This window comes from Euphorbia lathyris, chromosome 7 (assembly GCF_963576675.1).
Source record: "Euphorbia lathyris chromosome 7, ddEupLath1.1, whole genome shotgun sequence".
NCBI lineage: Eukaryota > Viridiplantae > Streptophyta > Magnoliopsida > Malpighiales > Euphorbiaceae > Euphorbia > Euphorbia lathyris.
This window is the reverse complement of record NC_088916.1, coordinates 55,590,256-55,605,204: the sequence shown is the minus strand read 5'-3', so window position 1 is coordinate 55,605,204 and position 14,949 is coordinate 55,590,256. Positions and strand designations below refer to the sequence as shown.

Genomic DNA, 14,949 nt, shown 5'->3' with positions numbered 1-14,949 from the left:
AAGCCTAAATTGATGCTATATTGTAAACGTTAAGCCTAAATTGATATTATGTTGTAAACGTTAAGCCTATATTGGTGCTATTTTGAACGTTGAGCCTAATTTGGTACTTCCCAAAAAACCTTAGGCCTATTTTGGTACCTTATCCCTATAAAAAATCATCGTTTTTTCTGAAGTGACTTTGAATTATAGTGGTTTGTTTTTTTAGTCTTTCTTGTGCCTTAGGTGGCAGTGCTTTGAGTTGCAACCAGTAATGGCGCTCTAAGTGTATGTTATCAATGATACACTTCAATTAACTCATCCCATTATAGAATTTTGAATGTTTGGTTTGGAAGTTGGTTAATAAGATTAGTTTAGTTCAAATTTGTATATTAATTTGTCCATTTAAATGGAGGATCAAATGAGTCCAAAACAACACGTATAAGTAAAGTGATACGTATCAAATAACTATCAATTATATATTGATACATGTAATTTTTAACTGATTTAATCTTAAATAAAGGGTGTTACCGTACACCGCCCCTTTTTACAGCCCCCGCCCCCCCTACATACCCATTATGCCCTTTTCATTATTTTTCAAAAAAACTTTGAAATCACCATCCTCTCTCTCTCTCTCCCGAACAAAGCACATAACAAAAAATTATGGATCCGAGAATGTCGGAACACGAAAACTCCGAAGACGAGGTAATAATCTAATGTATTTTTAAATTTTTTAAATTTAATGTACTTTAAGTTTTGGTTTTTTTAAATTTTGTCAGGGGCGGGTCACGGATCCGCCCCGCTTCAGACGAGGGCGGGTCCAGGACCCGCCCTGTTACATATGAAGACGGGTCCAGTGACCCGTCTATACTAAAACTAGGGCGGGTCCTGGACCCGCCCTAGTACTAAGCGGGGCGGGTCCGTGACCCGCCCCTGTCTAAAGGGAGGTGGGTTCTGGACCCGCCTCCCTTTACATGTTGGTGGGTCCTGGACCCGCCTGCCTATGTGCAGGAGGTCCTTTTAGTGAACTTACTGTTTACTGTCATTACTGAACTTCAGATTACTGTTTAATTTGAATTACTATTTACTGTCATTACTGAACTTTAGATTACCGTTTAATTGGAATTACTGTTTCTTGTCATTACTGAACTTCAGATTACTGTTTAATTGGAACAACTAAAATAAAATAAACATACTAGTAATACTGTTTAGTAAAACTGAAACAACTAAAATAAAACATACTATTAATACTGTTTAGTACAACTGAAACAACTAAAATAAAACATACTAGTAATACTGTTTAGTACAAATGAAACAACTAAAATAAAACATCACTAATCATTTGGCCAAATGCCAATCATGCATAAGCTTATCCACTTCCTCCGCCCACACCTCTGCCGTCTCTTCATCTACGCGTCGAAGAGCTGCTAACATGCCAGTGCCCACAGTAGTCCACCGATTAACCCACTGTGACGCCAACATCCATGGTAACATAGTCATCATCGTCACTCATGGACCGCTGCACTGTCACGTGCGCCCTTTGAGCATCCGCCATAAGCCTCTCTGCTCCTCGTTCCCTCCGTCGAGAGGCTGTGACGCCACGTAAGGAAGGATGGCAATGTCCGGAACCCTCTCCAATGTCACGCTGGAAAATAAACATTCAACACCAAGCTAATTTTATAAATATAATCCGCTAAATATTTCTAAAAACAACACGCTAAAGTTCTACGAAAAATTACGCTAAATATTTCTACAAACAACATGCTAAAATTCAAAAAACAATATGCTAACTATTAATTTTTTTTTTAGTTTTTCGTTGTCTGTCCCGAAAATCGGGATAGAACATAGCAGGGCGGGTCCAGGACCCGCCGTCATTTAGACCATGGCGGGTCCAGGACCCGCCGTCATTAAGAACATGGCGGGTCCAGATACCCGCCAGTATTAGTAGGACGGCGGGTCCTGGACCCGCCATGCTTTTACTCATGGCGGGTCCTGGACCCGCCATGCTCCTACTCATGGCGGGTCCTGGACCCGCCATGAGTAATTACAACATAATAATCTGTCCCGATTTTCGGGACAGAAAACAAAAAAAAAAATTTAAACATGCATTTAAGTTAATTCACATACCGGAATGAGCCCTACTGCTTTTCCTTTACCTCCACGTCCAACCATAATTAGTTCGGGTTCTTTTTCGGGTTTGAATTAATGTGTTTGGGAGTAAGAATGTGTATTTGAACTTAATTTTTCAAATATAAAGGGGAAGGGTAAAAGTGTAATTTGGAGGCGGTATGTGGAAAATAAGGGACGGTATGAAGCAAATCACTAAATAAATGGCAACTTAAAGGTCCAAATTGATATGCAAACTTGATATTGGATTAAATAGATCTTATTAGTCAATTTAATAAACAAACCAAATTGATCCTCAATTCATATAATTTTCAAAAGGGAAATTTACACACAAATTTAGATTTGAAAAATTATTTACAACTATGTCAAGTACTAATTTAAATAATGTTAAACTAAAAAAATCATTATTTTTCATATATTTTAAGAATTAGAGATCTAAAATATATTTTTTAGAGTTTAAAATTTATAAATTGATGTCTAAAATTTATAATTAGGAGATAAAATCATATTTTAATTTTGATATATAGAAAATAATAATATATTAAAAATTAAGTTTTGTAATTTGTAATTTTATCCTTTTCAAAACTACATAAATTTGCAAGGGGAATTGTTAAGGGGAATTTACAGCGAAATTCACAATTTAAAACTTATTTATAATTTTGTCAATAAATATTATGAAATATGTCAAGCTTTGCAGTTAACCATTTTCACCGCCATTTCACTTGTTAAACCACTTAGATAAATTGACATTTATAAAATAAAGATTTATACTTTTGATATTATACTAATTAAATTACTAATATTGAATAAATAATAAATATTATTATATTTATGAGTTTCATGTAAACAATGGGAAAATTACACGGAAATTCAACTTTTAAAAACTATTTACAACTATGTCAAGTCATAATTTTGGATTATATCAAACTAGTAAAATCAGTATTTTTAATATATTTTAAGGATTGTAATTTATAAATTAGAAGTCTGGAATATATTTTGTAGGGCTTATGGTTTATGAAATGGAGTCTAAAATTTTTAAATTATGGTGTAAAATCATAATATACAGAGAATAATGACATATTAAGGACCCGTTTGTTTTATCTACTGTTTACTGTTGCTGTTTGCTGTTTGCTGTTTGTTGTTACAGTTTGCTGTTGCTGTTTGCTGGTTCATGTTGGAAAAAGCTGCTTTTCCAAAAAGCAGAGATTATCTGCTTTTGTAAAAAGCTGCTTTTCAGGTGTAAAATACAAAAAGGAGGTCACTAACCAAACACTTAATGCTGTTTTTCAACTGTCAAAGGCAAACAGGAGAAGCCTAACCAAACACCTAAAACTCTGCCTTTTAAAATGAAAAGGCAAACAGGAGGTGAAAAGTAGGTAAACAAACGCCCCCTAAGAATTAAGTTTGGTGATATGACTTAGTTGTAATTTTGTACTTAATTATGATATTCATGTATTTGACCCTATTGAAAAGGGCAATTTACATGAAATTCACAAATGGGAAAATAAATACAAATCAATCAAATTTAAAAAATTTATCCATTATCTAACAAATATGATGAATTTATTATGTAAAATGTCAAGTAATAACTGATTTTAGAGAACGTAAAAGGAGTTGCTATAGGTAACTGCCAAATTAAAAAGGCATTATCCTTTCATTGATATAATTAAAATAAAAGTTTGACTTAAGTGTAAATAATTTGAAAAGCTTGAATTTCTATGTAAATGTTCCTTGGGAAATTTACACAGAAATTCACTCTTGCAAAACTATTTACAATTATATCAGGTTACAATTTTGAAGTATGTCAAACTACTAAAATCATTATTTTTAAAGATCAAAGTTTATAAATTAGGAGTTTAGAATATATTGTTAAGAGTTTGGTATTTATGAACAGGGTTTAAACTTTTTAAATTAGATGTAAAAATCATATTTTATTTATATATATAGAAAAAAAAATGACATATTGAGAATTAAACTTGATGAGATGATTTAGTTGTAATTTTGTAGTTAAATATGATATTCATGTAAAAAGCCCTAGATTTTATATTGTTGTAATTTAAACTAACATGTAAATGGGCCTAAGCGTAAATTGTCTTAGTGTCGGCCCCGCCCAAATCCTGAACCCGCCTTTTCTCTTTGTCCGAGTTTTTGAGAAGATAATGGAGTAAAATATGGCTACTCTTCCGTCCTCCTCCTTTCTCACCCTCCAATTTGGCAACCATAACTTATTCCTCGGTCATCTTCTTCCTCAAAGGTGTTCCCTCCTTAACTTTTCTTATTCAAATTAATGTTTAACTTTGTTTCCCTCTTCAATCACTTGAGTTCCTCTCATTGCTTCTTTCTTGCTGTTTAGGTGTTATCAGAGTAACAGGAGTGATGGTAGCTTCAGACACTACGCCATTAAATGTAGAGCCGCTAAGCTTAAAGAGGTTTCACCACGCGATGCTGCTTCCTTGGTAAGAGAACCTCACAAGTATTTCGATCAGGTATTAATTACAGTTCGTTCGGGAGATGGAGGCCACGGTGCTGTTCTTAACATGCCGACTCAGAAAGCTACTAAGTCAAAGGAGAAGGATAAATCATGGAAGAAAAGCTCTTATAAAAGAGATTTTGATGGCTCACTTATTCTTCCCATGGGTGGGCATGGTGGAGATGTAGTGATTTATGCGGATGAGGGAAAAGATTCGTTGTTGGAGTTTCATGTGAAAAGCCGCTTTAACGGAAAGCGCGGTGGAAATGTTGATGCTATGGGTGTTTTAAACTCGCAGTTGCGTGATGGTTTCGCTGCCCCAATTTTGCGTATTCCTGTGCCTCTAGGTTTGTGCATTTCTATGTGTTCTATTTTTTCTGTTCTAGGAATTTGGTCCTCTATCTATAAGTTTGTAATGTAGAATTCACTAACTGTTTTATCAATATTAACACGATTCAACTAAAATGGAGGTGAACTTTGATATGTCTGTTCTGTACTTTTTGATCATGTTGCAGGCACAGTAGTCAAGCATAAAAGAGGGAAACAGCTGGCTGATCTAGCACAACCAGGGGATGAAATTCTTGTTGCAAGGGGTGGGCAAGGAGGGGTGAGATGCTCTGGCTTTGGTGTGAAAATTTTGAATGAAATTTAGTCAACGGTGGTTTGTTTGTTTATTTATTTATTTTTCATTCCTTTTTGTAAGATATATTTGCAACTTTACCTTTGTATTTCGTGCTGGTTGAAGATGGTAACATTGGGTTAGAAAGATTTAAAGAACAATTGGAGTTTTAGCCTATTTAAGATCCATATTACAAGTGTTGTCCTGAACTGCTGACATGCTTTTGAGATATTGGTAATGACTGTACAGTGTAATTTTAGCATGCAATTTAAGTTCTCTGTCTTGATTTTGTGGCAGATCAGCTTGTTAGAAGCACCAGACCATCGAAGAAAAAAATTGATGGCATTAACCACGAATGTCTTAAGAGATGATAGTGATAAGGTAAAGAGAAATGTCTTTGATTTATTGATGTGCATCTTCATATGCATTTGCACTGTAGCTGGTCAAATATTTCCGGGTTTAGCTCATTCAAGCTGCTTTTACTTATTCTAAATCAGATATATGTTATTCGTTCCTGATACAATTGGATAGGTCAACTATTTGGTATTATTACTGTATGTAGATGACCTCTCACATCGTTCATTTTATGAAACAGAATTTCTGTTTCACCTCATCCAGCAATGTCACTGAATTATATGCAGCTACACTGTTTTGATTTTAGTCAACAAACATATGAATATATATCTGAAGTTTAAAACTAATAGTTCAGGCATTTCTTATATCGAGAAATCAACCTTGTGAATGGATTAGGTTGATGATCGATTTGATCTTAAATTTTGTTCATTATTTCTTGTACCATTTAGTTAAGTTTTAATATATGGTATATTTTTGCAACTATCCACCCTTAGAGCAAATGGATTCCCCCTCTTCTTTTTTGATCCTTGGCCAAATACTATTTACTTAATTCAGAATAAATAGAAAGTAAACTAATAATAAGAGAAACACAACTAGATACTCTGAGGACAACAAAAACTTTTATATTTCCTGGTAGCAGTTATACATCCAGTAAGTTTATGCATCTTTTGTGTTAGTGGAGAACCTCACTTGATAACGTGTTTTATTTAAAGAAACTCCTCATTTCTCCAGAAGAATATCTAATAGGAAATTGTGTGAGTGGGACTGATAGAAACAATAAACACTGAACCGAAACACGACAGAGATATAGAAGATTCATGTGAGAAACCTTTATTGAATTAGGAAAATAGAGAAAGCAATGGAGGAAAGAACAAACACTGCCAAGCAATGCCCAGGGAGACTCTCTTCTCCTAGTTGACATTAAGAGCCAAACAGCAAAACCAAGATAATCCTCCTTCTCCCACTCTACATGATAAAACCGTTACTAACCGCCTACATTCTCCCCCATGCATAACAACCATCCAGCTCATCTACATGCCACATCACCTTTTCTTCCTAGAATACACATTCCAAATAGTTGGATTGTCAGTTAGTTGAGGGATTACAGGCCTGCTGTCGCAATTTAAATTCTGATCTCTATCAATGACATGATTGATAACTTTCTTCTTCAATATGCATGCCAAACTTTCATGGCTTTTCTGCAGGTTTTAATTCATGGTCAGCAGGGGGAGGAGATTAGTTTGGAGTTGATTCTACGCGTTGTTGCTGATGTTGGTCTTGTTGTGAGTGTTCCTTGTTACTTCTCTTAAGTTTGCCCGCATATCTATCTATCTGATATTACCTGTTTCAGTAAAAGATACAATTGCTTACACTTGAGTAAAGTTGTGAATTGCCCAAAATTTCAATTAGATAAGTATTATGAATTGCGATCTTCTGATTCTTAGAGATATACTAGGGTCTACCAAATGCTGGCAAATCAACTCTTTTGGCAGCCATAACACGTGCCAAACCTGATATTGCTGATTATCCTTTTACAACATTGATGCCAAATCTTGGGCGTCTGGATGGTGATCCAACTCTCGGCGCAGCAATGTATTCATCTGAAGCAACGTTGGCAGATTTGCCTGGTCTGATAGAAGGTGCTCATTTGGGGAAGGTATTATCATGTCCAAAGCTAGTTCAGCAGCTTACTAAAGCTTCTAGTTGCTAAATGAAACCTTCTTGTCACTTAGGGTCTCGGCCGTAATTTCTTGAGGCACCTCAGAAGGACTCGACTATTGGTCCATGTTGTTGATGCAGCTGCTGAGGACCCTGTGAATGATTATAGAACTGTCAAAGAGGTACATCTTCTACTAAGTAAATGTCCATTTTTCTTAACATTCCACTTATAAGCTGTCAATTACTGTTTTAGTCATCAATGATTTTGTGTAATTCATGCAAGTGAATTGACATCACTTGTTTGGTAAATCTCATTAAATTTAGGTCATAGTCAATAAAGTCATTTTAGGTAAGAAAGCAAGGGTATACTTAAAATTTCTTTACATTTTTGTCATCATGATTATTTTAAGCATATTTAGTTGGTATGCTAGCATGCTTTTCAATTAGATCTAGAGATTGCAATGGGTGGGGTTATACAAGGCACCTGATTCTTCATATATGGCTTAGATATTTATAAACCAGTTTGGGATGGCTATAAAGGGCGGCCCAGTGCACTACGCGTCCCCGCTAAGCGAGGTTCTGGGGAGGGGTCTCACCACAAGGGTGTATTGGGGGCAAGCCTTCCCATGTCAATTTTTTGGCAAGAGGCCGCTGAAATCCGTGACCTCTCGGTCACACGACAACAACGTTTATCGTTGCGCCAAGGCTCGCCCTCCTTTGAATAGATCACGAGTTTGATACATCTGATTCCTATTACCAGCACTTGGTTACATAAACTAATTATTGAATGTATGAGTTTGGATCGGTGTGGTAGTGTTCTGTTAAACAAACTTGGTAATTGGTAGGGCAATTTTAGATACGTTAGTTTTTTCCATCCATAGTCGTATCTGATTATGATCATTCTGCTTAAATTCTCTATTTGTATTTTCATATAATTCACATTTGTCATGGTTCATGAGAATTCCAAAGGAAAAGGAAATAGTGGAAGAGAACCCAAACCCATAAAATTTATCTATGAATGCTGTTACGAAAATTTATCTGCCTTCCTCATGGTAGCCAATGGAAATTGTCTGTCGTATGTTGCTTTGTCTTTTTCTTTTTACTGCAAGTCAATGGACTGCTCAAATAAATTGATTTGCAGGAACTGAGGATGTATAATCCAGAGTACCTCGAAAGACCATACATTGTGGTGTTAAATAAGATTGACCGTCCTGAGGTATGTACATTTGCCGATTCATCTTGTCATTTTGGATATTGACCATTATTTCTGCAATAATTATTTATCTGCTGCTGATGAAGTGATAATACAAAATGCTCTCTGCTCTTGGTTTAATTTTAAGAAGTACATTGCTTGCTTTTCTAGGCCAGGGATAGGCTTCCATCTTTGACTGAAGAAATATCAAGAATTGGTAGTGATAAGGTAACTTCTGATCCTGAAATCATATTTGATGATGCATTTTTATGGTTATTGATTGGCACTCTGATAGAGAATAGTCTAGTCTATAGTAGGAATATTCTGGAAGGGGTGAGGTGTATGGGATAAGGGCATTTGGGGTATAAGATGTTAGTACATGTTTCTAGGGTATGAGTCATTAGTATATAAAGAATAGTTAGAGAGGAGGAAAGGGGTTTTTTTACATTGTTGTTTGGCTGCTCATTGCTGTGGCTCTACCTAGTAGAGAGGTCCATTGTTTATCATTGTTTATCTTCTATATATCAATATATATCAGCATTTCTCTTTTCTATTTTCATCTTGGTGTTTTGAGTTTCTATCATTGGTCCGACCTGCCGGATGGAAAAAGGCTCAAGAATGGAGACATGGGTAGAAACTCGGTTCAGCGTCCTTGACAAGAGATTAGATGGTTGGCAAGATAGCATTGATGGGTTGCAAGATAGCATGGATGAGTTAGAAATGAAGGTTAAGCAGTTCAGTGAATCCCTCACTGAATTTCAGAGGGAGTTTAGACACTTAGTGTCACGGACAAGCACGCAGGAGAAGAAAGATTTGGTTGTGGATGAATATATCTCTCCTATTGCCCTTCATCCTGATGAAGGAAAAGATGTGAAATACTGTTCACGGCAATACCAGCATTCCCAGACAGAGTTTGCTCTTGAAGGGTTTCAAGGGAGTACATTTGCAAGAAAGCACCCAGCAAAAAAGTTTGACATGTCACCAGAGGCAGAACAAAAGTTATTAGGTCAAGCTATTCCTATAATTATATGGGCTGGGCCTTCTAACAACATGGGTCAAAATAACCCACAAAAGAAGGAAGTGGAGCAATTTCAGTGTAAAAGCATAGCCACTCCAGATAACGCTCTCGCATATCAAAATCCCTCTGTTTTTGGTCCCCCAAAACAGGGGACCCTTCAAATTGTTGGTGACGCTTTGACAGAAGCAGCAAGTATGAATCAAAGTGTCAGTCTCGCTACGCAGCCAAAATCGGAGCGACGACAGATGATACGGTTAGGAAAACAGGGGATGGGAGAAGTTCACTGGATTCACAAGGGTGAACAACGATACGCCAACAATAATGGAAACCGACAGGAAAAGGTACGCTCCATTGTTTCTGATGAACCTCTTAGGGTCTGCTTGGATTGGGGTTAGTGGAGGTTAATTAAAGGGAGGTTATTTTTCTAACCTTGCTTGGGTAGGAGTTTAAATGGATGTTATTTTTCTAACCTTGCTTAACCTTGCTTGGGAAGGAGTTTAAGTTTAAATGAAGGTTAAATGAGGTTAAATGGAGGTTCAAAAACCTTCAATTTCAGTCCCACCAAATTGGTGGGATCTGGAGGTTCTCTAACCTCCCCTCCCTTTCCCTCCCTTCCCTTCCCCTCCCTTCCCCTCCCTTTAATTAACCTCCCTTTAATGAACCTTGTGAAACCTTCGTCCAAGCGGACCCTTAGGCTGTGGTGGACACCAATAACGCAGATTGAGGATATGATTTCATCCTGTGAAGAAAGAAGGTTTACAGGTGACTTGACAAATGTGATATGGACTTGTTATCATTTAACAATTAAGTTGGGAGGCCTAAACGCACCGTTTAAGAGACCCATAGAAACCAACCCACCTATCTCCGATACGGGTCAAGGTATTCGGTTCAAAATGAGGGTAGATGACTCTCAATCCAAGAGTACCAACCCAAGGCAATTTTACTCTGTTTTATGTTACCGAAAACAGAGTATCAAGTCAATTTGGAGAGTTCCCCAGTTGCGTCAAAAGAATTTGGAAGATGGTATAGATGAAGGAGATTATGTCGTGGGCTACATTCCTGGTAGGAGCATTGGAAAGGATGATGGCCATTTTAATGATTTGGTGATGACAATTCTGGCAATGAGAGACGAGGGCTTAAGGCTCATCCACCTATCTGACGGTAAAGCTGTTTTAATTTTGGTGGGTACAAGGGTAAGCCATGAATTCATTTTGAAGAAGTGGGAAAACCTGATTTCTAATTGTCAAGTAGGAGCTGGGATTTTGATTAATGTTAGTAGTGGAGCACATAGGTTGCATGACGAATCTATAGGTCCCACCATTTTTTCACTCTCTTTCATGTGGAATGAAATTTCTACAGACTCATATCAAAACAGCCTACCCAGAAGAACCACTAATCAAATCCAGCCCAAAAAATATCTCGTTAGTGTTGCTTCCTCTCCTAAGCATCTGATCTATGTTCTAGAATTTTTTTGTCCAAATAACCCAAGACAAAGAATCAATCGGAATTCTAGAGTTCCTCTTATGGATGTTCCAACTCATAGCCTAGCCATCGATTTATTACGAATCATTTCTAATGAAGAATTTAGACTTCTGGAAGATAAGGGTTTGGCGGTTGTAAATACTTTAGGAACTGGCAATATTACTGAATTCTTCCGCACACAGGTTTTCGATGATGCTAACCAAGCTCAACAGGTTGTTGAAGAAGAGTATACATGCTGGATTAGAAAGCAGGGTGGATTGTCACTTAATACTTCCATTTCGAGCAAGGCAACATTAAGACTCACTCACACTATGCAATTGGTTGATGATGGTCTTCTAGTTGTCGTCAATAAGCAACAGATTGAATCGTTTTTTTACAGTCTGGAAGTTTCTGTTTCCTTATTACTGCAAGGAACAACAGTGTTTCAATGGTTGATTGCATGGAAGATTAAAAAGGGTTCCACATTCAACAAATATTCCTCTTGACTCCAGTCTTGAGGACAAGACTGTTTGAAGGGGTGGGTAATGATAGAGAATAGTCTAGTCCATAGTAGGAATATTCTGGAAGGGGTGAGGTGTATGGGATAAGGGCATTTGGGGTATAAGATGTTAGTACATGTTTCTAGGGTATGAGTCATTAGTATATAAAGAATAGTTAGAGAGGAGGAAAGGGGTTTTTTTACATTGTTGTTTGGCTGCTCATTGCTGTGGCTCTACCTAGTAGAGAGGGAGGTTTCTCCTGGGGGATTAGAACATCCGTTCTGTCCATTGTTTATCATTGTTTATCTTCTATATATCAATATATATCAGCATTTCTCTTTTCTATTTTCATCTTGGTGTTTTGAGTTTCTATCACACTCACACTGCAAATATATTATCTTGTGCTTGTCAGATCTCTAATAGCAATAAAGATGATAAAGCGATAGAGGAATATCCAGCCCCTCTTGCTGTTGTGGGTGTCAGCGTTCTGTAAGCCCCCTTTACTTTTTTTTGTCACTTTCGCTCTTAAATTCTTTCTAGACATTCGGGGACTTTTAATCTACACGAAAATGGAAACGGACACTGGGAAATGTTATTTCTAGAGAAACATAGCTAGGAAGCAGAAATGAAATTGGAAACGGATACAAAAAGCGGAAACGGTGAAACGTTACTGAAGAATAGTTTTCATGCAACATAGCTCTTAGTGAATGCATGCTAATTATACTGAGTCTTGGTTTAAAGTGACTATCCATTAGAATTATGGCTGAACCAAGTCGTTTTTCACATATTTTCAATTCTTATTTTGTCGAACTCATTTAGAGATTCTTTCATGCTATTCAAAACCACGGCTCCTTTTTTCGTTTTTGTTTTTTGATGTATATATTATTTCTGCATGTGCACACGTACATTTCCTGCTTGTTTCTCATTCCTGGCTCGTGTTGTTGGGAGGGAGGTAACTTGTATTAGCCTGGTTGTTTGTTCCTTCCTGGTGTTGCCACTAGTATATATAATTAATAGATTCACAAAATTAAGTGGGTAAATACTTATAGTGCACTTGCATATCATCCTCATAGTTGGGTGTTGACAACCATTCATACCAATGTCAAGAAACATGCATATCAAGTAATATACAAGATCAATGATGCGACTAACAGTTCGATATTTCAAGGAAGAAGGAAAAGCCTTAATACATTAATACATCAGGGGGCTTTGTACTTGGACAACTAATCCGATTGGCTCCCTGAACTTTGGAGTTGTCTTATTAGCTCCCTAAACTTGGTTAAACTGACCTATTGAACTGGCTTAGAGTGACCTATTGGCCCCTCGAATTTGCTTAAAGTCACCTATTGTCCCCTTGAACTTAATTGAAGTGGCCTATTAACCCACTGAATTTGCTAAAAATGACCTATTGGTCTCCTGAACTTGCATAAAGTGATACACCCTTCAACTTGGTGAAATCTCCACTTATTTTGTCACATAAGACTTGGGGGGTTAAGCATATCATTTTAAGTAACTTCAAGAGGCTAATAAGTCTTTTTCAAAGTTGGGGGTGCCAATCTGCATTTATGGCCAACTTGGAGGTGGTAGGGATGTATTAGCCCAAAGGAAAATGATTATGAACTCGTTTAAGCTTGGGCACAAATGCATTGGTTATTTACTTAATGCATGATTTAATTGATAAAAATAGGCGTTGCTGTAAAAGCTAACCTAATACTGTTGTTTATTATCTGTTCCTCCTGATGTGTTTTTAAGGAAAGGGATCAGGGTAAATGAGATGCTAAAGGAGATGAGGTCCGCCTTACAGAAGTGCAGAGATTCTAATGAGCTATTACAACCAAGTACAACAGTATGATTTGACTTGGAACCCCTCAAGTACAATGCATGAAACTAACTATGATTTTGGCTTGGTGGATAAGACCTGGAATTATGCCAAATCATTGTTGGGTAGAGGCGCCAAACTGCAGATCTCGAGACATTCATAGCTGTAAACATACCTCAGATATGATTGTTAGTTCATATTGGATTTGGCTGGTTTGTTAATAGCTATACGACTCTGCTGTGGATACTTCCAAAATATTCCACTGGTTTCTGTGCAGTTCTAGGTTTCGTATTATGTTAAACGAATTTTGAGGTTGAAACTTAAGTTAGAATGTAATTTTTCCTCGATGTTTCTTTGAACCTGGTCGGGAAACCAGAGGATTTTACACAAGGTTTTGTTATTTCAACTCCCAAAATGCCATTTTGTTTGGGTAATTTACATCCATGAACCCTCAATTTTGCTGTTACTTTCATTATAACTAGGGTTGCAAAAAGGGCGGGGATTCCTTGTTCTCATTGGGGACAGAAAATCTCAGATTAGAATCCCTGCGGGTTGGGAATGAGGATTGTTTTGTCCTCCGTAAGCAGGAATGGGGCAGGAACAGAGATAAGTATCCGGCTTTGTGGGATTTCCGTACTCGTTTCCGATATGCTCCCACAGAGATTAGTGCACATATGAGATCCCTGTACTTATTTTCGTGGGACTCTCGATAGTGCCCCCACAGAGATTAGTTCACATAGGGTGTCACCACACTCTTTTTTGTGGGATCCTCGTACTCGTTTTCGATGTGCCCCGGCTAGTTCGTTTGACATTTTTTTTTGTTTTTATATATTTCTTTTTAAAGTTGTTAAGTTTGGTCAATTTTATTCTTTCTTTCCGTCAATCGACTCATATTCAATTTTATTCTTTGTCGTTATATTATGCCAAATGCTAAAAAAATGAAGAAATTTTATAGGGCAAAGTACCATAAAAAAATGTCGGTGTTTGCTCCATTTGCAAATAGAGGTATGTAGTTTAAAAGTTTTTGCAAATAGATGTATGTGATATGTTTTTTTTTACAAAATAAAGTATTTTAAATTACAATGTTAAGTTTTGATGACCATCCAATTCTTTCTCCGGATTCGCCACTAGGAAAGATGTTCACTTTTTAAAATATCCCATATATGTAGGTGGAATCGAGGAAGGGGTCAAATTTGTCCCGACGAGCTTGGACTCTTCTTAAATTCATTACTTAGATTTTTTTTTTTTGTTATTTTTGGAATTACAGTGATTCCATCTGTCGGTAAAAACCGATGTACAATTTATTTTGTATCAAATGGCGGGTATCTTATTAGTTCATAAGAACAACGAACAAATTAATAAAAAATATAGAGAAAAAATCTATGGAACGTCTCGAAATAATACCTGGAGCGGGAGATTCAATTAACTGAGATTCAAAAGCTGAAACAAAAGCATTTTTAAATTTTTTTAGTTACATTAACATATTGATATAACACAGAGTCCAAACTTAAATTGTAACTTTATAAAAGGAACCGAAATATCAATTTAGTTTATAAACTATAAAATGAATAAAAAAAACGTAAAATGTCCATTATATAATTTATTGTTTCGATTTAGGGAGTTGTTCTTTGGGCGGTTGTGTTTTGTAATTTTTTTAAAGATAAAAATGCATGTGGTTGTAATCAGAATTTAACTATGTAATTATTGTACTTTGTTTTGTAAATAAAACATATCATAACCTTCTATTTATAAAC

General features: G+C 36.5%; 1 protein-coding gene across 1 annotated transcript; it reads left to right on the top strand.

The window, feature by feature from the left end:
• The first annotated feature begins 4,225 nt into the window (after positions 1-4,225).
• LOC136200907 (probable GTP-binding protein OBGC2) lies at positions 4,226-13,637 on the top strand. Its single transcript, XM_065991412.1, has 11 exons — positions 4,226-4,357; positions 4,457-4,920; positions 5,089-5,180; positions 5,490-5,573; positions 6,752-6,829; positions 7,003-7,203; positions 7,280-7,387; positions 8,347-8,421; positions 8,569-8,625; positions 11,789-11,865; positions 13,129-13,637. The coding sequence occupies exons 1-11, from the start codon at positions 4,275-4,277 to the stop codon at positions 13,226-13,228; spliced, it is 1,419 nt and encodes a 472-aa protein (XP_065847484.1). The 5' UTR covers positions 4,226-4,274; the 3' UTR covers positions 13,229-13,637.
• The last annotated feature ends 1,312 nt before the right edge of the window (positions 13,638-14,949 follow it).